This window comes from Sturnira hondurensis, unplaced genomic scaffold (assembly GCF_014824575.4).
Source record: "Sturnira hondurensis isolate 20B ecotype Veracruz unplaced genomic scaffold, ASM1482457v3 Scaffold0016462, whole genome shotgun sequence".
NCBI classification, from domain to species: domain Eukaryota; kingdom Metazoa; phylum Chordata; class Mammalia; order Chiroptera; family Phyllostomidae; genus Sturnira; species Sturnira hondurensis.
In genome coordinates, this window is record NW_028089093.1 from 9,585,656 (window position 1) to 9,608,590 (window position 22,935).

Here is a 22,935-nt window from a genome sequence, read left to right on the forward strand (position 1 = left end):
AAATTCACAGCCTGTGAGAGTTAATGAAACTGAAAGCTAAATTATTGAAAAGTGAAAATAGCCCTGGCTGGTGTAGCTCAGTGGATTGAGCGCGGGCCTGCAAACCACACGATCGCGGTTCGATTCCCAGTCAGGGCACATGCCTGGGTTGCAGGCCAGTTCCCTGCAGGCCAACTCCCAGCAGGGGACATACAAAAGGCAACCATACATTGATGTTTCTTTCCCTCTCTCCTTCCCCTCTAAGGATAAATAAATAAATAAAATCTTAAAAAAAAAAAGAATCAGAGGAAGGGCGGGTGTAGAAGAAGCACCAGAGATGGCAAATCACGACTGTAAAATTAAAAGCGGGGAAGGTGGCTGAAGAGATAGAATCTGATAGGATCTTGGGCGTTCTGCCTGATAGTTAGACGAGAGTCATATATACCTGTTTAATTATACCTCCAACAAGATAAAAGAACTCTTCCTTTTTCCCCCTTCTTTTTTAACTGAATAATTATTTGTAATAAATTTATTTTTTATTCTTGTTTATTCTATTACAGTTGTCCCAATTTTTCCCCTTTGCCTTCCTCAGTCCTGCCTTCCCCCAACCCCCACTCTCATAGTTCATACCAACCCCTTTGTCCATGTCCATGGTCATTCATACATGTTCTGTGACTAGTCCCTTCCCCTTCTTTCTGCCATCCCCCCACTACCTTTCCTGTGGCTGCTCTCAATCTGTTCCCTGTGTCCATGTCTCTGGTTTTGGTTTGCTCATTAGTTTATTTTGTTCATTGGATTCCTCTTTTAAGTGATATTATATGGTATTTGGTCAGTTGGTGAACCAATTGACTTATGTCACTTAGCTTAATAGTCTCCAATTCCATCCATGCTCTTGCAAAGGGTAGGAATTCTTTCTTTCTTTCTGCTATACAGTATTCCACTGTGTAGATGTACCCGTTTTTTAATCCATTCATCTACTGATGAGCACTTAGGCAGTTTCTAAGTAACACTTGGCTATTATAAATAGTGTTGCTCTAAACATTGGGATGCATTCGTTCTTTTGGATTGGTGTTTCAGGATTCTTGGGTGCATTCCCAGCAGCCTTAATTAGTAATAGCTATTGTTGACGAAAATGTCACTGCTTTTTTGTTTTGCAGAAATCTCTTTTAATCCCTAAATATTCTGTGAAACTGTTACTATTATCAGTTTCTGTGAAACTGATATGTGTTTTACAGATAAAGGAACAGAAGCTAGAGAAATGAAATGATTTCTCCCATATTTTCAAAGTCAATATGTGTTTTATGGATTCCTGAATTCCTAAACAAGCCCTACACAAAATTTTAACTAAAAATAAAATCTCAGAGCTGCATTCAGAATAGCTGATCAAAATGTCATGCAATATTTTTAGTTACCACATAATGTAGGAAGGTTTTGCACTTACTAGTACTCTCTGTGTAGTAGCACCCATATCTACCGTCTACAGAGCCCTCGTGGTGCAGGGGGAGGTAATGGGTGTCTGTGAGTTTGTTTGAAAAGTTAATAACTCCAGCTGTTAAAAACTCTTGAATTCTGACAAGGGAAATATACTGATAAACGCTTTAGGCATTATAAAATGCTGAAAGATACATTATATTTGAAAAGAACCTTTATTGATGGTATAAACATTTTAAATACTTTCTACTGTAGGGTATTAAAATAAATTTGAAAGATTTTTCTTTTATCTGCTCCTCCTGCCAATCTTTTTAAAAATTTATTTATTTTCTTGATATATATATATATATATATATACAAACGTATATATAAGCATATATGAAACTAATGATAAATTACAAAAATATGTTCTTTTGTCCTAAATATTTATATTTTTGCCTCTAGTTAAGGTCTTCGAAGAGAGTTGAAGCTTTTGTATTCACCTTCTGTTTTCCCCTTAGAAAAAAGCAAAAACAAATCATTAAAATAATTTAAAAGGTACTTCTCAATCTGTTATACGACCTCTTTTTATTATGTCAGTTTGCATCATGTTCAGTTAAACCGTGTTTTTGCTATTTTCACATTTAACATACTAAGACCCATCTCAGCTTTGATACATTTTTAGATCTACAGGAAGGTAGCACTTTACACAAACCACCTGGCAGTGCAAAGTGCCCTTCCCACATCGTTTTCCTTTTTTTTAAAGAGGAGTGGTACTTTATTAATTCTTTTATTTTACCTTAGTCCTACAAAAATTTGATCATTTCCCTACAAGTATAGCACATTTTGCTCTTCTACCTTGCATAAGCTTTTGTGCTTTATGCTTTATTTGACAACCCGCATATTGAAACAAAATGAAACCTGAAGCCTACACGAATTTCAGCAAATTGTGAGCAGTGGGTTCACAAGAGCTAAGCAAGCAAGAGCCCACTTAGTACCCTGGATCCAAGAAAAAGGGAAAGGAAGGAAAGAAGAATTATAAAACTGTAAATAAGAGCAGTGTGTTTCAATAATACATTTCAAAGAGGAAGAATACTGAGAGAAGATAAGGTAGGTAATTCTAATTGCATTTTTATTAGTTCTAATTAATTATTTATAGGACATTCTGTTGGGGATTTAATAATATTCTAAAATTTCTGTAAGCATTCAATATTGTATTCTGTACCATGCAGTCTTTTTACATATTTTGTCAAAAAGGCAAATATAATTTTCTTGTTATTGTTTTAGTTTCCAAATTAAAGTTCATTGTTTCAGGAACAAATCCCATAAACTATAACATCAGTAAATGGAAGATATTAATTAAATACTACTTACACTTCTGAATTCTCATCAGTCCAATTGGGGGACTTCTACCTCACTGCTTTATCTCTAGTGTGTCTGATTTACCAGGTTTGTTTTTTCTAAAGGCTTTTGAATGATTTGTTATCATTTTATTTGCCGTAAATATAAGAGCTTGATATCAAGAGTGGGAGATAAATCTTCTACTGGAACCATGCTATGATATTTATTTTAGAGCTGCGGTTCTCAAACCTCAGTGCACTGTGGAATCGCTGGGAGGTCTTGATAAACCATAGATTGAGCCCTGGCCTGCGTGGCTCAGTTTCTTGGAGCATTGTCCATACACCGGAAGTCTGCACGTCTGTTTCCTAGTCAGGGCACATACCTAGGTTGCAGATTGGGCCCTTGGTTAGGGTGTGAGTGTGGCACATATCATTAGTGTCCTACTGGGTGCCTAGGGAACACAAGCAATCAGTGTTTCTTTTCCTCTCTCCCTTTCCCTTTCTGGAATCAATCGATATATCCTTGGGTGAGAATTTTAAAAAAGGAAGAGAGAGAGAGAGAAAACATGGATTGATGAGGCTTACCCCAAGAATTTCTGATGAAATATGTGTCAAGTGGTCTCAGACTTTGTGTGTCTAACCATTCCCAGGTGATGTTGCTCCTGCTGGCGTGGGCATGCATCGAGGGGCATTGTTCTAGCACTAAGACTTAAGCAGTGAGCAAAATGCATGCTCAGTAGAGAGCTGAAGACAAAATAAATGTATCAGTTAATTGACGATGATTATAAAATGTGGAGATTGATCAGTGAACATTTTTTTATGAAAGCACACTCAACTAGATAGCAGGTTTCAAGAAATATCAAGGGTCTGAGATTTTACTATTCTTGCAAGTTAACAAGCTAGTTCACCTTAGTTCCAAAGATTCAGCAGCCTCCCTGGGTCAGACACAATGGGCTTTCTGATCCCAACACAGCAGGCAGCCTGGTATTGTGCTGCTAAAAATTCTTCCCTACCCTTAGGTCCAATGGAGGCCACAAGTGGTGTAAGTGCCCATTTGATGTGCTGCGAATTTGTGTCACAGCCAAGGAAACCTGAGCTTGATAAAACCAATCTTTTAAATCAGGCCTGCCAGCAAACCTGCCTAACTTTTGCCGTGCAGATTATTTTTATTTTCTTGAGCAACAAATAAATCTGGAGGGAGATATGTTCTCTGTCTTCCCAGGCTTATTGTTATTCTTGAAAAGATAGCCAGGAGCAAAGGGTCTCCCTGCCTCTGATCACAGGACAGGCCAAAATGCCAGAGACCGACCCAAGGAGAATGGTCTCCTAACCTGGTGACTGGAGGAATTAGGACTAATTCAGAGAAAACTGTCAGAACGATTCTGATGCTTAAGTCTCAGCAAATTTATTTTATTTAATTTTCATGAAGAAAAGTGTACAGTAATTCTTGGTAATAACATTTTCAGGATTTCCTGTTTATGAACTTTATTATTTAAGTTACTTATCTATCCTTCAGATTTTGTTATGTGATAGCTGCCATTTAACAAAGACTTCATAAGCATCCTATTTAACATTTGCAATACAACACAATATATGCACTATAATATTTCTTGTTGTATGTTTGAGAAAACTGATATAAAAGGATGTTATTTCACTTACTGCTGCAAACACGTAGTAGATGGTAGAGCTGTTCACACTATATTATGCTGTTTTAGTTATTCACAGTAGTGAAATACAGTTGCTGGATGTGTGATTGTGAAGTCTCATAGGGGTGTAAAATGACCAAGTTAGGATGACTTCAGTTTGTTATTTGATTTATTCATGGCAGTTTATTTGTTGGCATAGTGATTGAAGACCTTTGGAATTAGCATGACGTGTTCAACAGAATTCAGTTCTCAGTTGAAGAGATGCTGTTTGCATTTCTTGAATATATAATCCCCTAATGTAAGTAGTCTGGTGTTGTAGCTTAACTACATGGGGACCTAGAGCCCATTATTAATAGGATAAAGGGCTAAATTAGTTTTATGAACTGCCTTGCCCTGCCCTTCTCTTCCCTCCCCTTCCCTGTCTTCTCCACTGTCCAAATTCTCTTACATCTCCAAACTGATCCTTTTCTTAGTTTTTGAGTCCACATTAGTATTCAATGTTTAGAGAACAAGACAACTGATTATAAATTAATTCTAGAATCCTAGAGTAGGATTACATGGATTAGCTTGGATCCCTGTCACATCCACAACCAAATTTTACATAATTTAAGGATCAGGTGGTAATGAATTAATCTAGCAATTTTTAAGAATGGAAGGGTGGTGTATTTATTTAGCAACATGGCTTGTTATGTAGGAAGATAACTTTTGTGGCCCCTTAAAATGTCATAGTAAGAATGAGGATCTAGTGAATCAGTTATAAATCTTGATAAAACTGAGACAAAACCTTGAAAATACTTGGAAATTAATTATTCTACATGTGCACACACATTACGTGAGTGTCTGCTCTGTGCTGCAGTGTGTAAGGTTCTTGAGGTGTCTCGACATGAAAGAACTGCTTCTTGTATCAAAGGGACTCACATTTAGTGTTTTATTGCAGGGGCGGGGGGAGAAATAAAGAGAATGGGAATTGAATACAGCATAATTCTTGTCATGATATAGTTCTAGTAAAGGGCAGTGAGTTATTTGTTGACTTCCGGGAAATTGCCCTGCTACTTAGAACAGTGGTTCTCAAAGAGTAATTAAACCCATATGGTAATATAGCTAAAATATTGCCTTCTAGAACTGTGTTTTCAAAGTTTAGCCCAAGGAAAAGGTATACTGTATTAAACATACAGTTTTCTGAGAATAACCCCAGGTGTAGAATCAGACTCTTTGGATGGAGATGGGGTTGAGAAGGTTCATATGAGGTCTAGGTAAGTTGAACAAACTCATCTGGTGATTCTTTGGAGTTGTGCAAGTGTAAAGCTGATATGGAAATTTTATTCACTTGAACAATCTTTCATTTTACTGTTTAGAGCCAAAAAAGTTAATGATATTTGCCAGTTGTATATTATTGATTTTGGCTCTATATTAATGATATAGAGCCAAAAAAGTTAATGATATTTGCCAGTTGTATATTATTTACATTTACTACCGCTGAAAGGAATTATGTTGTTCTTACCAAATGACATCTCTTTTACCCTGACGTCTGTATTCCAAGGGTCTGCCAATTTTTTGGAGCTAATTACATCTATGAAGATTTGACCTGAGGCTTGGTGATTAATTTCAAAAGCATTTCCTGAATATGGCACATCCATGGCTGAAATCTATAAAACATGATCCAGAAACCATATTCCAATGATTTATTTTTCACTGGGCTACAAATAAAAGAATAAGTGATGACTTGCTTGATTTCAGCAACTTTTATTTATATGTTTTGCATATATTATGCTCCTTTAAAGCTTACAGTACAAGGAAATATAGTGTTTACATTATAAATTTTTTATTTTGCATTACCTAGAATGACATGAATTATAAGAAAATGATAGCTGTCAAAAAGAATTAAGGTGTTGCCTTACATTGCATCTTATGCAGAGTAAGATTTATATGTGATTTGGATTAACATAACCATATATTAGTATTTTACTATTAATTTTGATAATTCTCATCTATGTCATAATTACAGTATTTGCAGATGTTAAATATTTGAGTAGACATAAATAACAAGTTTATATAATTTATTGTACTTTATCAGTCTATTTGCAAATAATTTTAATCAATGTATATATTAAAATTATATATTATGTTGCCTGTTCTGTTTCTTATAAGAAACAATAGTCAAGAAGGCAAACTTCTATGTTTCTCCTCAATAAACTCAGACAGGCTGCTGCTAAGCTATTTCATCAAGATTTGGTAGAATATCTCAAATCACTGAAGTGTATTTTTCTAAATTAAAGTAGAATTTGTTTAAAAAGTCCTTGTTTTTTAGAATCAATCTGGGATTGCCCTGATGGAAAAACAAATATGAATTTGAAAAAAAAAGGAATTTAATTATTGTAATTATGTGTTCATGTTTCATGTAATTAAACAAAAGCAGAAAGTCTGCAAAGATATATTTTAGGCAAGTAGAAGTAAAATGTCCAATGCTTAGTCCTCTTTGTCAAATGGGCTTGCTAACCCATAGCACCACAGTGAGGGGGGATCGAAACATCTGTTCATAGGTTGCCCTGCTTAAGTGTTGATTTAGCATCTTTCAAACTGCATCAGTAATGTCTGTGTCAAGAGAGCGATAGTCTCTGGATGGAAAGAAAGAATAGATAGACCTGTATTTAAAAATAAGTCCTGTTGCTATGTACTGATGATAAAGATACAATACATGCATATTTTGGAGTTAAAAAAGAATTTTAGATGGTTCCAGCTTTGTTTCCTTGAGGGTTCTTCCATCTTCCAGGCACCTTATCTGTACTTTCCAAAATCCTGAGCAGTTTCTCAAAACTCCCTGAAATTAAATGATTCTCTTGTTCAGTCTAAACCATTACTTGCAAGAATGATGGGTTTCTCTTCTCCTTAGACAAATCGGTACCTGACCCCCAGTAAAGCAGGTAGAGTTTCTCTTTGGCATTCAACCAACATGCAACTTTATTAGAAGAATCAACAATATCAACATAACATTTACATACTTTAACAATGCATGTGAAATGGTGCCAAAGAATATGAGGTCTGTCCAGAAAAAGTCCAGCCATTGTTAGTATAACGAGAACAATTTGCATGACATTGCTGTAACTTGACAGAGTAGGAGAGTGGACTGGAATGCACATGCACGAACAATGATGACCTCACTGTACTAGTCAGTGGGGGCGGTAGACACCATTGAGTGAGCATGTGTGCTATCTGGTCATCACATTTCAAATGACTGAGTGAGTAGTGCAATGAAATCTGCATCAAATCTTGCATTAAGTTTAGACATTCTTCTGTGGAAACTCATCAGATGATTAAGGAGGCCATAGGTATGGGCAATTGGTGATTGGCAGCTTCATCATGACAATGTGCTTGCTCATGCATCATATCTCATGAAGACTTTTTGTGCACCATCAAATCACCCCGGTCACTCAGCCCCTCTACAGCCCAGGTTTAGCACCATGGGATTTCCGGCTTTCCCCCAAACCAAAATCACCTTTGAAAGGGAAGAGATTTCAGACCATTGAAGAGATTCAGGAAAATATGATAAGGCAGCTGATGGTGATTGGGAAAACTGTGTGAGGTCCTAAGGTGCCTACTTTGAATGGGACTGAGGCATCATTGTCCTATGTACACTGTTTCATGTATCTTTTATCTTCTTTAATAAATGTCTCTTTTTCATATTGTGTGGCTGCATACCTTCTTGACAGAACTTGTGTAGACTGATTCATTATAGTAATTGCTATAGGTAGAGAAATTGGTAAAAGGAGGTAACTAGGGTGAGCTTCAAGGTTATTTATAACATTTTATTTTGTCTATAAATAATTATTAAAGCAAATATTTAAAAAGATGAATTCTGGGTTATAGGTTCCAGACTATTTCATAGTTTTCACTATTTTCATATTTTTTAATGATCTGCTCTTCTTTCTCATTTTATTTATGGTAAAAATAAAATAAAATTAAGTTAAACTCATTGGATGGACTACTGTAGGAAACTCACATTCCTTGGATGCATATGCTTTGGGACCTCCATGTAGGTCTACATATAAAAGCTTTTCATTTGGGCAGCAAAAATAAAAGTATAGGGACCATTAAGATGTTTTCGTTTGTTTCACTCATATATATTCATGTTGAAGTGGTCATCGGTAACTAATTCTATATATAGCCTGTTCTGTGAGATTACATTTGTAAGATTCAAGTGGAATCAAATCTTTATTGAATTTACAATGTAGTAGATATTTAGCATACCAAATACAAAATATATAAAGTGGTTATTATTATTATTCTTACATGCAAAAAAAGTGTTAAGTACATGCCTAAAATTTTAGTTTGTGAATGACAGCACCAAAATCGGAAACCAGCTCTGTCTCATTTAAAAGTGCATGCTCGATAAAAAAATTATGGTACATATACACAATGGAATTCTATGCAGCAGAAAGAAAGAAGGAGCTCCTACCTTTTGTAACAACATGGATGGAACTGGAAAGCACTATGCTGAGTGAAATAAGCCAGGTGTTGAAGGACAAATACCATATGATCTCACCTTTAACAGGAAGCTAAACAACAAAATAAACAAGCAAGCAAAATATAACCAAAGACACTGAAATAGAGAACAGGCTGACAGTGACCAGAGGGGAGAGGGGAGGGAATTTCAGGGGAAATAGGGGAGGGATTTAGAGGAACAAATATAAAGGATACATGGACAACAACTAAGAAGGGTGGAAATGGGAGGGAGGGGGGGATCATGAGGGGTGGGAAGGGATGGAAGTAATAGACAGAAAACTGTACTTGAAAAATAATTAAATAAATTTAAAAAAAAAATAAAAAATAAAAGTGCATGCTCATTATAGTATAGTTCCAAAATGACTGTACCTGCACATTTTTCTTCAAAACATCCAAGTCTGTTATTCATCTAAATCTATTTTCAATAGGTATTGTTAGACCATTCAATTATTTATCCTAATTTTTTGTTATGTTAAGAATGTTGGATGAAGATAGGTAAAATGTATTAAATGATAAAAAATTGTCAAAATGGACATAACACAATAATTTGCTATTCTTTATTGGTTGTTAATTTGTTGAACATTAATAACATAATACATGGATATTTTACTGTGATTAGTCTATTGCAGAGCTATATTACTATTTATTTATTTACTTATTTATTTATTTATTGTTGTTGTTCTATTGCAGTTTTCTCAATTTTCCCCTGTTGCTCTCCCATGCTCCTCCCACCCCCGAACTCCCACAGTCAGTGCCACCCTGTTCCCCTGTTGTCCATGTCCATGGGTCATTTATACTTGTTCATATTAGGAAGAAAAGTCTTCATATACACTAGCCACATACATTGTTTTGAATTAGAGACGTTTCTTTGAGTGATGTTTCTAAGTTAGTTCTTGATTAACATGAGTATCAACATTATTGAAGTCTAACTGAACTGCTGTATGATCCCTGAAAGTTTCCTTTCAAAGCTGTCAAAGAAAATTTTTTATAATTAAGTATTTCAGAAATCTTCTTTTATCTTTTATCTGCAGTTAACTTGCAGTGTAGGGAGCAAGTTATTTACAGGTTTAGAAAGTAGTCCCTTTCCAAAAGAAAATATATTTAGGTATGGTTAAGGAGAATGATAGAATTATTTCTTTATACCCTGTATAATTATAGTCCTTTGATTAGACTTTCATATAACCCGACAGCGTTCAATGCTAGTAGGAGATAAAGACGTGTCAAGAAGTGACGGCTGAGAATGAATAGGCCTTCAAGGGAGCTGATCTTTCCCTGATCTGATAAGAAGTCTTCCTTTCTGTTTCTGTGCTTTTGCTTTCAGAACCCTGCATATAAGAAGCTTTTTCTCTGATTAGCAATAGACTCTGAGGATTTCAGTATTTGAGGACAAGACCTATGTAAAGAAAGTTCTAAAACGGATACACAATTTTTGGGCTGTTTTTGTTTTTAGTCTGTAGCAATTTGTAAAATCTTGCTGGGAAATTTCTCGTTAACCTGAAATAGTTCTCTACTGATGTTTTTTATTTTGATAATACTTTATCTGCATATAGTCTATGAATGACTAGTGATGTTAACACTTTTGGTGAGTTTAGTGGAGACCAAAGTTCTTGTGGAATGAGCATTAACTTTGGAATCAGAAGGCTTAGGTTCAAGTCCATTGTGATAAACTTCTGAGTCCTTAAAACATCATTAAAATGATTTTCTATTTCAAATGTTCAAACCCATAGCTAGTTAGGGATGTGTATATTATTATGTGTCTATGACATTACAAATATCTTTATTGTTTTATACCCAAAGGATTTTTATATACATCCTGTGTGCTGTTTCATTTATAATCAAGTAATTTAATGAATCTTTCTGCATGTCTGAATATGAGCAGAATTAAGTTTTAGTTTTCTGTCACAAGTGTTTAGGCTGAGCTGGGTTCTTTGTTTCTATCCAGAGCTTGACCTAATTTTAATGCTTGATGCTATTACTATAAATTAAATGGGAAAATATGTTTTCTTTTTTTCTGATGTGTTATTGTTACAGGCTATCCTTACACAGCCAATAGGGAAGCAGGAATGCTCTACCAAGCAAATGATAGAATTATTTTCACATTTTATTATGTAGGAATTTTATCAGTCTTAACACATTTGGCTATGACATGTAATGGTCGATCGCTGGCTTTAAAGAAAAATATCACTTGACCAGAATAGAAGTTAATTAGGAACTGGGAGGGTCCAGAAGACAGGTCAGTTTTCAGTAAGTCAAGACGAGCTGGTGTTTTGCCACAAGAGAGAGAGCCATCAGTAATTATTTGCTCTAGTACCCAAGACAGACTTTTTAAATATCTAAAGTCAGTATTATGTTTTATCATGAATTTTGCTGGATTCAAAATTATTTTATTAATTTCTTCATGAACAAAGAAGATAGCAGTAGTGCATTTTGTGACTACGTATTTTTACATTTCCAAACTAAGGATGAAGAATTAGCAACTTTTGAGCTTCCAACCAACTTTTTAATGTACATTTTTTTTATATACAACTATATCTCTTTACGTTTCTAAAACTATTGCTGAATCTTGCTGAGATGATTACTGTAATTTCAGTGCATTAAGCATCGGTTATGTTTACATTATAAGCCATGTGATTCTGGATCAGACCCATTAGCTGTACTTTCTTACACTGTCTAGAGTATAGACAGCCTGCTAGAGTTTGAGCTCCTTCCTTGAGAACTGTATGCCCCTGTGGCCGAACATGCCCTTCGTGTTTTGTTTGTTGGGGTGGCATTCTTCTTCCGTGCATTGTAAAAGGAAGGATCTTAGTAGTCCTCCCTCAGAGGTAGAGGCATTTTAGAGTTCTAATAATTCTTAATCTACAAAACAATATTTAACTTATTTTATTTTACCCAGTATATTGTTTAAATTCATGTTTATTATTTACTGCATACATGTGAATGTTCAGCTGTTCTTACACTGAGGGAAGGCTTACATTTTACATTTTATCCAGAGTATGGACAAAAGGTTTTCATGTTCATTTTCTCATTTTGTCTTTCTGTATCTTCCCATACTGCAGTTTTTTTTTCTTTAATAAAGAAATCATTTCCATTTTTATTCACTTTTTTGCTACATTTTCACACTGAATTTGTTTCCAAAAGTAGAGCGATGTAATACTACTGAGATGTATGCACTGTTCTTTTAGCTTTGCTCTGTTTAGTCCTTTGTTTTTGTGTGGATAAAGAACCTTGTCTTGGTTTCTCTCTGGTACAATGTCTAACATTGACTAGCTCCTATTATACTCCATTTCTTCCTGGTAGCTGACAATGGAAATTTTTGACACTTAAGTGTGCTGGACAGTTTTCCTTTCAGTTCATCTTAGGGACTTTTAAAGTGAGATCTCCCATTCAGCAATATTTTGTAGTCATGGATAATACCTACAAAATAGTTTAGAAAAATAAACAGATGATATTAAATAGCAGGTAATAGGAGTCAGTACACTAATACAAAAACTGCTGTGAAGAGTTGTTTCCATTGCCCAGTGTCGTCTGGACTGGCACAGAACGAACACACACTGAGGCTGGTTCATAGTGAAAGATTAAACGCAGGAACCAGTGAACTGCTGTGAGACTTCCGTTTTTTAGTAAAACCGTGCCTGATCATTTATCTCTTAACAGATGGACATAGTACAGTCGCATGCATTATGTTTGATGTTACCCTTGTCCTGTCACTGATGCTATCTTCTAACTCTGGGTGGGGGGCAGACTGCAGATTTACAGGCTGAGCCATTTCTCACGCGGACACAGGGTGAAAATGGAATCATAATTATTCTTCAGAGTTAGATGGCTGTTACACCTATTGCTTAGCGTCTGCCAAGCACTGTTCTAAGCACTTTATATGTAACTCATGTAATTCTTTTAACAATCCATGAGGTAAATGCTCACATTATTCACATGAGAAAATGGGAGGCGAAACTTAAGTTTTCCCAAGTTTGCACAGTTCGCATGCAGTAGGGTTGGTAGTCTGGTTTCATGTTTGTGTTCTTAATCACTAAATGTTTCGTCTCTGGTAAAATCTTATTACATGGAGAACACAAGAGTAACACTGGGAGATACAAAGAGAAAGCCTAAAAACAAGGGAAGAAAAATAAACGAATCTATCCGCAAAAAGTGATTAGCAGACTGACATGGTAGACACTTTATCTCCAACTTAGGAAGATAAGTCAGTATGCAATTCTCTAACTCGTTTAGTATTCAAGAGTGAAAGTAAATAAAGCCATTTGCAGCTGTGCAGATTGTGACAGCTTGCTACTACTCACGGATTATCTCTGAAAGGACTATTAAGAATGTTCTTCAGCAAGGTGGAAATTACTACATTTTTGTGGCTTTTGATTAAAAAAATTCAATACGCTATTAAAAAGATGGCTAGTACAGTGCTTAATACACACTTATTGATTTCTCAGTGTCATTTCCTTTCCACTTTTATAGAAATATATGCTATAAAGGTATGTACTAACAAACATTTACCAAGATGAATATGTCTGGTGATTAAAGCTTTTTCTAGAAACTGAAGTGTTAGTGCCACTTGAAGGGGACACCACTGCCAAGGATGGTAGAGTTAATGGACTTAATGTATTGAGGAATAGTCTCTTACTTACATTACTAAAAGGTACAATAAATATATGTACTATATATCAACTTTAGTAGGTAAGATTACTAAATTATTTAGAATTTGTGAATCATAAATAAGGAGTTGCTCCTGTTTTTTATGCTTGTAATTGACTTGAAAGCCCAAGCACTCTAGCAGCTACATGTTCATGTGGTCATTTGAATACTAAGATTTATTGTTGTTTTTTTTTTCAGCGCCTGGCTTTGGAAGCAGAGAAAGTTCAAGCAGCCCACCAGTGGAGGGAGGATTTTGCAGTAAGGACACTGTTTTTTTTTACCACTTGGTTTAAAAGATGATTTGTGGTATTTGCAAAGTAATGATTGCATTATTAGTGATGAAATCTTATGATATTACGGGAACAAAAACCAGCTATAGTTTGTTGCTTTAAAAAACTGCTTTGGATAGTCAGGGCCAATTAAATTTTTCAGAATGTTCCTGGTTATGTTCCATATATCTTTTAAAATGTTCATTGACATGTTCTTTCATACTCCATGGTATTTATAAAATTAATTACAATAAAATAGCATTAAATTACAATATCCAAATGGACTTTGTAGATATCATGAAAATACTAGTTGAAAACAAGTTACATTTAAACCCTTCATTGATGAAACGTGACATGCTTATTATAATCACCTTGATGGTAGGCAATGTGATTAAAGTGAGAATATATTAAACCTCATAAAATTAAATTTGTTCTACTTTAGCTAGAAGTAATCTTTCATCTACTCTGGCCTACTTTTAGAAATGCCAACTGATATTAACTTTTCTGTGAATTAACTTTTGTGCTCCAAGAATCATTGTGCTGATTATACAAATAGCATAAATTATTCTTATGATGAGTGCTATCTATCTACCTGTCTATCTGTGTATCTGTCTATCTAATCTACCTATCCTCTGTCTATCTTCTTTCACCCAGTTAAAACAGTGAAAAAGTCTATCTGTAATAGTCAGTTAAATATTTCTGTTACAAATTTGACTTTTTCATTTATATTAATTTTTGGGGGGAGTTTCTGATCATAGAAACATTCCAGACAATTCATTCTAAGGATCTTAAAATAGGAATGGACTATAAGTGACAACTTGATTTTACTATTCAATTGTCTTTGAACATTTTGCAACACTAAAATCTCAAATTTGAAAGTTATGCTTCAGCAGAACACTAAATTGAGGTTCAGTAATTAGCACTTTTACTTTGTATTTTTATTATTATATTGTATAGGAAAGGAAAACTTACTAAATGATATTTACTTATATGATAATGGTTAATCTGCACTTGTTACTTCTGATATTATTTATTTTTAGTATCTTCTCCTCAAATTAATATTTCTCAACTAAACTTTTAGTCTACTAAGTGAAGACTCTATCTGACTACTGTAGGTTTAATTTTGTCCCTAAATTGATCATATTGCTTGATTTGTCAGGATCATGCAGATACTAACTTGGTCCACAATCTTTTGTCAAGGGAGGTTAAGAAAGATCAGTTTGTCACTCCTAATATAGAAAATAAAATCAGATATTAAATTAAAATTTAATTTTGTGTTAAAAATCAATACAGAGTATTGAGTACAAAGTGTAAGCTCAGGCAGTGAAGATTTTACAATGTAGTTTGTTACTCTGAGATAAAAGGAAACAGATTTGTTTATTGACTAGAAAAAAAAAACAGCTCAACTTATTTATCCAAATAAGTATCCTTTTGATTAATTAATTGTTTTCTCCAACTTAGGTGGCATAGTAAAATCCAGTGTAAAGTCATAAAAATTTTAAAGCCTGACCATATATTCTGCCTAGGATGGTATAGTAAATTTGGTTGTTTTAGTTTAAATCACAAGTAATTTGGAGAATTACAAAATCAAGTTTATCCATATCAGATTCTTTTATATATAGATTCCATTTCTTTCAAAAAATTTTTCTTAGAATTAAAGTAATTTGATAATTTTTCACATAGCCATTTATTAGTTTATATCTTTTTTATTTTTCTAAAGAATGATGTAAAAACTAACTTGGCAAGTAGGGATGCAGTAATGCCATTAATATAATTGTTGTTTCATTCAATTATCATGTTATTGCTTAATGGATATAAAGTTCCTTTTCCCAGATATATTATAAATGGTTTGATATCAAGCTGATTAACTCTAAATTAACATTATGGCAATGATTCATTTCTCCTTATGGAAGTAATCATTGACCATTCTAGATGGCATAAAAACTTAGTGTATTAGCTATTTCAATATTTTATTGAATCTGAGGCATCATTAATTGTAAGGTTCTCTATCATTTATATATTTCTCAGAAAGAAAAAAAGAATTCAATTAAATTAAAATGCATCAGCAATTTGAAGCTGTATTCTTATTTGTCAGATGTCAAAATGTGGAAAAATTACCTTGCAATGTAGCTCCTGTTAGCTACTTTCTCAGTGCCTATATCCAAACCGAAGCACTGCTAGAAGAATTTATGCAAGAGGAAACATTAGTTCCATATTGACACAAAAGCCATTACCAAGTCTTATGTGGTAAAACAGAAAAATAAATTGTTTACCCAGTAAGTATTAAGACTTCTTAGCATATAGTAGCTGCAGTGTGGAAAAATTCTTGGATAAATTCTGTTCTTAATTTCCCCTTAGGTTACCTTGTAATTCGTTGAAGACGTATGAACCTATTGACTGACATTAAAGGAGACTGTTAAGGGAAAACAAATCAGGCCACTTAAGAGCTTTGTCAACTCATTTTCTCAGTCCTTTTTGAAGGACTGTGAGTGATCTTTGGGGGACGCATGTCTGTCACATTTTGAACACTGAGAGTTGATATTTCTCATATCTTACCACATCAGTCATACATAATGTCTTTATAATAGCCCTTTCCTATGAAATACCATAGGTGATAGAATGGTCAGATAGGGAGCTTTTGTGTTTGAAGAATAGGATCTGAATGACGATCTCCTGAACTTCAGACTCAGATAGGTAAATAGTGCAAAAATTAGACTCATCCCCCAACCCAGTTTTTTGTTGATGAACTAGATGGTGCTTCAGTTCATATGTATAGTAAGGTCAAACAACTCCTTCAAGGCCATTTATACAATCAAATTAAAATTTGTGCATGGCCATAGTTGGATGCTAGAAGTCATCACACATAAATCTCCCCTTATTTTATGAAAGCACACAAAACAGTTGCAGATTTTATCAATATTAACTAAACATTTAAAAATGCTTAATTTGAAGTTAACTGCCACTATATTGACAAAGGTCCTCCTTTTAAACTTTATAAGACTTTGAGCTTTTGAGCTATTTAACTATTTGCATCAGTGCAATATTTTTTTAATGCCGTCCTTTAATAATTTAACACTAAGATGATTTGAAAGGCAGAAATAATTTTCTAAGAGGCACATTAACATTTCAAAAAGAAATATAATATTCTGATTCTTCCCTCAAGTATAAGTGGGCAAGTTTTATTAATACTTTTTAGTCAGAATGTTGATTAACATTTTCTACTGTGTAATATAGAGAATTCTAACAAACAACAAGAACAAAAGGCAAAAGTACTGAAATAGTGGCAACAAGAAAGGGATCATGTAATTCACACTCTTCTCCCTCAGCTTAATTCCCCATTGAATGTACAATGGAAGGAACAAATGGCATACACTTTAAATGGATTAAGATTTATGGGCTCATGCATTTACTCGTTTAAAGAATATTTGCAAATAAGCTACGTCTGCCAGCTGCCTTTCCGTCGCCAAGCAAATTACCGGTGTTAAAGGTGACATTTTGTGTCATTTATGATGGACAAATTATTGTTTTAAGGCCAGGTGTGATAAGGCAAGAAAGCTTGGAAAACTAATTGTTCCACATGAAATCATTGCTGTTATTTCTACAGAACTGATCTTTTCCCATTGCATTTGAAATCTCATTTGATTGTATTGCGATGGTTGGTTAACTGCAGCAGTTTTGTTCCCAACTAAGCATGCAATATTAAATGTACTTACACATGTATAAACATAAGGGGTGCCTAATTTGTATTTTAATAAGTAGGATCTTTATGTATGGGTTATTAGCATCAGCTTGTTACTGTGCAGGCTTAGTACAGGCATCTAGAAATTGGCCAGTAATTAAAACATTTGAGGAGCTGTTTTTAGCTTCAGCTCCACAGAGAAACTAAATTAGAAGATGAAAATTTTTCTGGTGAAGTTGAATGTTCTTCAGTGTCAATCAGGGAAAGTTAATTCTAATTTAGCTTTAATTATATATACAGGGGTAGGAAAAAGTAGGATTTCTAGTTGTGAGTACATCAAACACAGATTATTAATAAAACTATTGTAGTAATCATAAACTGCATGTCTTATTCCATACAAACAATGGTAAACCTACTTTTGCATATATATATAATCAGTTTGCCCAAATCAGATTATGAAATATTGTTTTAAAAGTAGTAATATTTGTCATTTTGTTTTTATATGAGTTCAATTAATAGGCACTGGTATCATATATTTAATTATTTTATCTTATTCATTGCATGGAATTGCATTCCCTCTGTTGATTGCAGCACAAATTGTAAATATGTGAACCGTAAAGACACACTTCATTTATTTTGGATACAATGAATAAACATAGACACTATTCTAAATTATAATTTGGTGTAAGTTCTGGATATAAAGGAGCTAAATTTTTAGTGATTAAAAAGTGGGGAGTAAAAAAAGTGGGGGAGTGGGGTTTTGTCTTAATGTATAAAATGAGTGAATTTAATAGAGCGTCAAAGTGATCATTAGTCTCTCTTAGTTTCCACCTTTGGTAGAATTGCCTTTTTGAAATCAAGAAGTTGTATATTTTAATATCCTTTGAAACACTTCTATGTAGAGAGACAATCAATTCTTTTTACTGCTGCTTTCTTTTAAGAGTCTTGTCAGTCGTTCTTTATCATTAAGACAGGTGGAAAGGAGTCACAGTTTAAAACTGATTTGCCCCTAAATTGTGGGAAACCAATTTGATGGAAAAGACTTGGGCAAATTCATGTTGTCTTTCTCTTTTGGCTTATGCATACTTAAAAATGCTCAGGGTAAGAGCATTATAAACAGCAGAGCAGAAAAAATAACCATGGGCTTTAAATTACTAGTTATACTGGGGGATAACCCTTATCTTTTATTTCTTCTATGAAAAAACAGAAGAATTAAAATGTATATTCATTAATTATCTGGCCAATGATATTTTAATAGTTTTTAATCCTTTCTAATGATCTTCCAGGCCTCTGCAGTATTTCTGTTAAGGATGAGGCCACATTGCAGTACAATATAGCCCCCTAAAGTAGGGCATCATGGTGATTATCCTGGGATAATGCAAATTTAAATCCAATGGGGCTGGGTGTATTTCTTTCCTTTATGTCCTCCTTTGAGGAAGGAAGGTGGAAATTGGGAAGGACAGGTGTCTGTGACTTAGGAAGTGGAGAGGTGAATAGTCTGTCTCTACATTTTTCAAAGCTGTTCTGCTGCCTCAGTAACTTGGGGCTGAGCTAATGAAAATATTGCTAAACTATGGGGAGATTCCTGGAATTGCTGCCAGAATTCTATAGATTTTAGCCATGCAGATGACCCAGAATTATCCCTGTTGATGTTTGTGTTAGAGTTGATTACTCTCATCAGCTGGTGTCAAACTACAGTGCCACAGACGTTTTTAAATGCAGTGATTTTGTCAACTTTTCTATACTTTGAGTTGTGTCTTTTAAAAAAATGTGGACCTCACGTATTTGCACTGAAATGGGGTTTACAGTATTATTTTCTCAACCAGAAAAGAAATTAAAAAGGTGAAGAAAATGTATAAGCATTACAAAGTATTGAAATTGACATATATGTATGATCTACAAAGATTTGTTCCACGAATTTCCTCCACTTCATTTCTTTATTGAAAATCATCAGATTATTGTCAAGTGGCAGCATAGGTAAATGTGGTACCTGAATCCCTCCCAAAACCACATCAACATTACAACTTATCTATAGAACAACCATAATTTAGAACCACCTGAAATATAGCTGAAAGGGAGTCAAAAAACTAGGGATTTAAAGAAGCCACATGGAGAGAGGTAGGAAAGGAGATGTGGAATAAGTTTGTTCCACACAACGGTGTGGCACATAAAAATCAGGAGGTCCCCCGACCCGAGGAGTGGGAGCATCCCAGCTGCATACCAAGTGTCCCAGCCCAGGGTTCCAGAGACAGGAAGAGAGGTTCCCATAACCTGTGGTTGTAAAAACCAGCAAGGATTGTAGCTGAGTGAGACAGAGGGCCTCTGCAGTCCCAGACAGCTCCTCTTCAAGGACCCATGCATGGATTTACCTAGACTTACTCCCTCTGAGTTCCATCACTGGGGCAGTAGCTTAAAAGGAACCAGAGACATGTGGGGAGGAACCAATAAATTATCCAGTATCAGGACCAGGGCTAGTGGGGGACAGCTTTCTGCCAGACAAAAGTGCTGATAAAGGACATTTTTCCTTTTCTGAGACTCCCCCCACAAAGGCAGCAGGGGGGTGCCATATATAAAACTCCATCAACCTGGCTCATACAATTTGCCCCACCCCGATGACTCTCTGAGACCTCATCCCACCCCACCCAACCTGTGGGCCCACCCAAGCTATTTCCAGTTGGTTTTCCATACAAATGACCCCTCTTGCCTCATACTTCTTCCTAACTTCTTCCAAAAAAGCAACATCTGGCCTCTGCATAAGCTGCACCTCTTGCTAAGTGGCCCTAGGCCTAGCACTAGCAGTAGCTCACCTTGGTTTATAGCTTTGCCTCTCCTGGGTCCCTCCAAAGCCAGAATAAGGAGCAGCCACCTGTGGATCACTCTTTAGCTTGTGCCAGGTGACCCCAGGCAGGGCCCAAGCATTGGATGACCTTTCACTTCCCAGGAGGCCCCAGAGCCAGTGTACCTGGTGGACAGCTTCAGGCCATGCTGGACTACAACCCTACCACCTCCGCAAGCCACACACACAAGGGCAGACTCGGTGAGCATCAAAGCCCCAGTGAAGCAAGTCCTGCTTCATAGTGTCGACTCCTGCACAGAGTTCCTCCAATGTAGTTGCAGCTGGTCAGCCTGGTGGCAAATCCCTCCCAGTAAAATCAACAGCAATCAAGTCTCATCTATAATTTGATAGTGTACACAGCCCACACAGGGGTGCACCTGGAGTACCCAGCTCTGCTGACTGGAGAGGCTGTACCACTGGATCCTACAGAGCACCTACTATACAAGGCTGCTCTACCACGTCCAGGTGATTTACCAGCTTACCTAATACATAGAAACAAACATAGGGAAGCAGCTAAAATGCAAAGAAACAAAGAAACATACAAAGAGACATGTTTCTTTGTCTCTTTGCAGACATGGTTCTCTTTGCAGAAACATGTTCCAAATGAAAGAACAGGAGAAATCTTCAGAAGGATAGCAATGAAAAGGAGGTAAGCAAGCTACCAGATACAGAGTTCAAAACAATGGTTATAATGATGCTCAAGTAACTCAATGGGAACTTCAACAGCATAAAAAAGGACAAATGAATGATAAGAAAGAACCACTCAGAAATGAACGCTACACTAACTATAAAATCAATAAATCATAGGGAATCAACAACAGAGGTAATGAAACAGAGAATCATATCAGTGATTTGGAATATAAGGATATAAAAAGTACCCAATCAGAACAGCAAAAAGTAAAAAGAACAGAAAAAATGAAGATAGTGTAAGGACAATTTTAAGTGTACAAACATTTGTTTGTGCAGGTGACAACTGAAGAAGAGAAAGAGCAAGAAATTGAAAACCTATTTGAAAAAATAATGACAGAAAACTTCCCTTACCTGGTGAAGGAAATAGACATACAGGTCCAAGAAGTAGAGACTCCCAAACAAGATGAACCCAAAGAGTTCCACACCAAGACTCATTGTAATTAAAATGCTAAAGGTTATAAACAGTCTTAAAAACAACAAGAGAAAAGCAGTTAGTTACTTACAAGAGAACTGTCACGAGACTGTCAGCTGATTTCTCAACACAAACTGTGCAATTTAGAGGGAGTGGCAAGAAATATTCAGTGACAAAAAGCAAAGACGTACAACCAAGATTACTTCATCCAGAAAAGCTAACATTGGGGATCAAAGTACAGATAAAGAGCTTCCTAGACAAGAAAAAGCTAAAGGAGTTTGTTACCAAACCAGTATTACATGAAATGTTAACAGGTCCTCTTTAAGAAGAAGAGAAGAAAAAATAAAAGATCAAAACTATGAACATAAAATACAAATAAATACATATCTATCAGCAATTGAATCTAAAAACCAAACAAACAGGTAGAACAGATACAGATTCATGGATACAGAGAACATTGCCGGGGGGGGAGGGGTGGGTGGGTACTGGGGGTGGGTGAAAAAAGTGAAGGGATTCAGAAGTACAAATTGTTTGTTACACAATATTGATGGGGCTATAAAGTACAATGTAGGGAATATAGTCAATAATGTTGTAGTAATTACGTGTGGTGTCAGATAGGTATGAGATTTATCAGGATGATCACTTTATTTACATAATGTCTAATCACTGTAGTGTACACCTGAAACTACTATAATATTGTATGTCAACTGTAACTGAAAATTAAAAAATGATTAACAGGCCTTGGCTGGTGTAGCTCAGTGGATTGAGTACAGGCCTGCGAAACAGAGGATCGCGGTTCAATTCCCAGTCAGGGCACATGCCTGGGTTGCAGGCCAGTTCCTGGCAGGGGCCAGTTCCCAGCAGGGGATGCACGAGAAGCAACCATACATTGATGTTTCTCTTCCTCTCTCCTTCCCTTCCCCTCCAAAGTTAAATAAATAAATATTTTTTAAAAATGGTTAACAAGAATCATAAAAAATGTACTGATGAAAAGAAATGTTTAGTAACTCTTCACTTAACATAAATGGTAGACCAAACTCTTCATGAACTGTCCTCATCTTACTTTTGACGAACAAAGCGGTTCTGTAGAAAGTAATCTCTCAGGGTGTTCTGATCATAAATCCCTAACTGCGCAAACAGTGGGAGGTAGTCATACCTCAGGCATGTAACTTCGTCTTTTTTAATCCTTACCTGAGGATGTACTTACTGATTTTTGAGACAGGGGAAGGGAGAGAAAGAGGTAGGGAAACATTGATAGGAGAAGGAAATATGAATTGGTTGCCTCTTGTATGCACCCCCTTCGGGGATTGAAACTGCAATCCAGGCATGTGCCCTGACCAAGAATTGAACCTGCAACGCTTTGATCTACAGGATGACACTCTTGTCTATGGGAGCCACATTAGCCAGGGCTCAAGCATATAGGTAGCTTTTCAGTAAAAGGTTTATTGTTGCCTTGAGCAAGGCCCCTCCATGTTTTTTGTGAATTCAAGTTAGCACACCTTTGAAATAAGCACACCCACCCTGAAAAGAGCA

The 22,935-nt window shown here is 35.5% G+C and overlaps 1 protein-coding gene across 6 annotated transcripts in view; it reads left to right on the top strand.

Moving 5' to 3' along the window:
- CACNA2D1 (calcium voltage-gated channel auxiliary subunit alpha2delta 1) overlaps positions 1–22,935 on the top strand; it is a 472,005-nt gene that overhangs the window by 225,784 nt on the left and 223,286 nt on the right. For all 6 annotated transcript variants that reach the window (XM_037066145.1, XM_037066146.1, XM_037066147.1 and 3 more), the window contains exon 4: positions 13,715–13,774. In XM_037066145.1, coding sequence (XP_036922040.1) covers positions 13,715–13,774 — 60 coding nt within the window. The remainder of the gene's footprint in view (positions 1–13,714; positions 13,775–22,935) is intronic.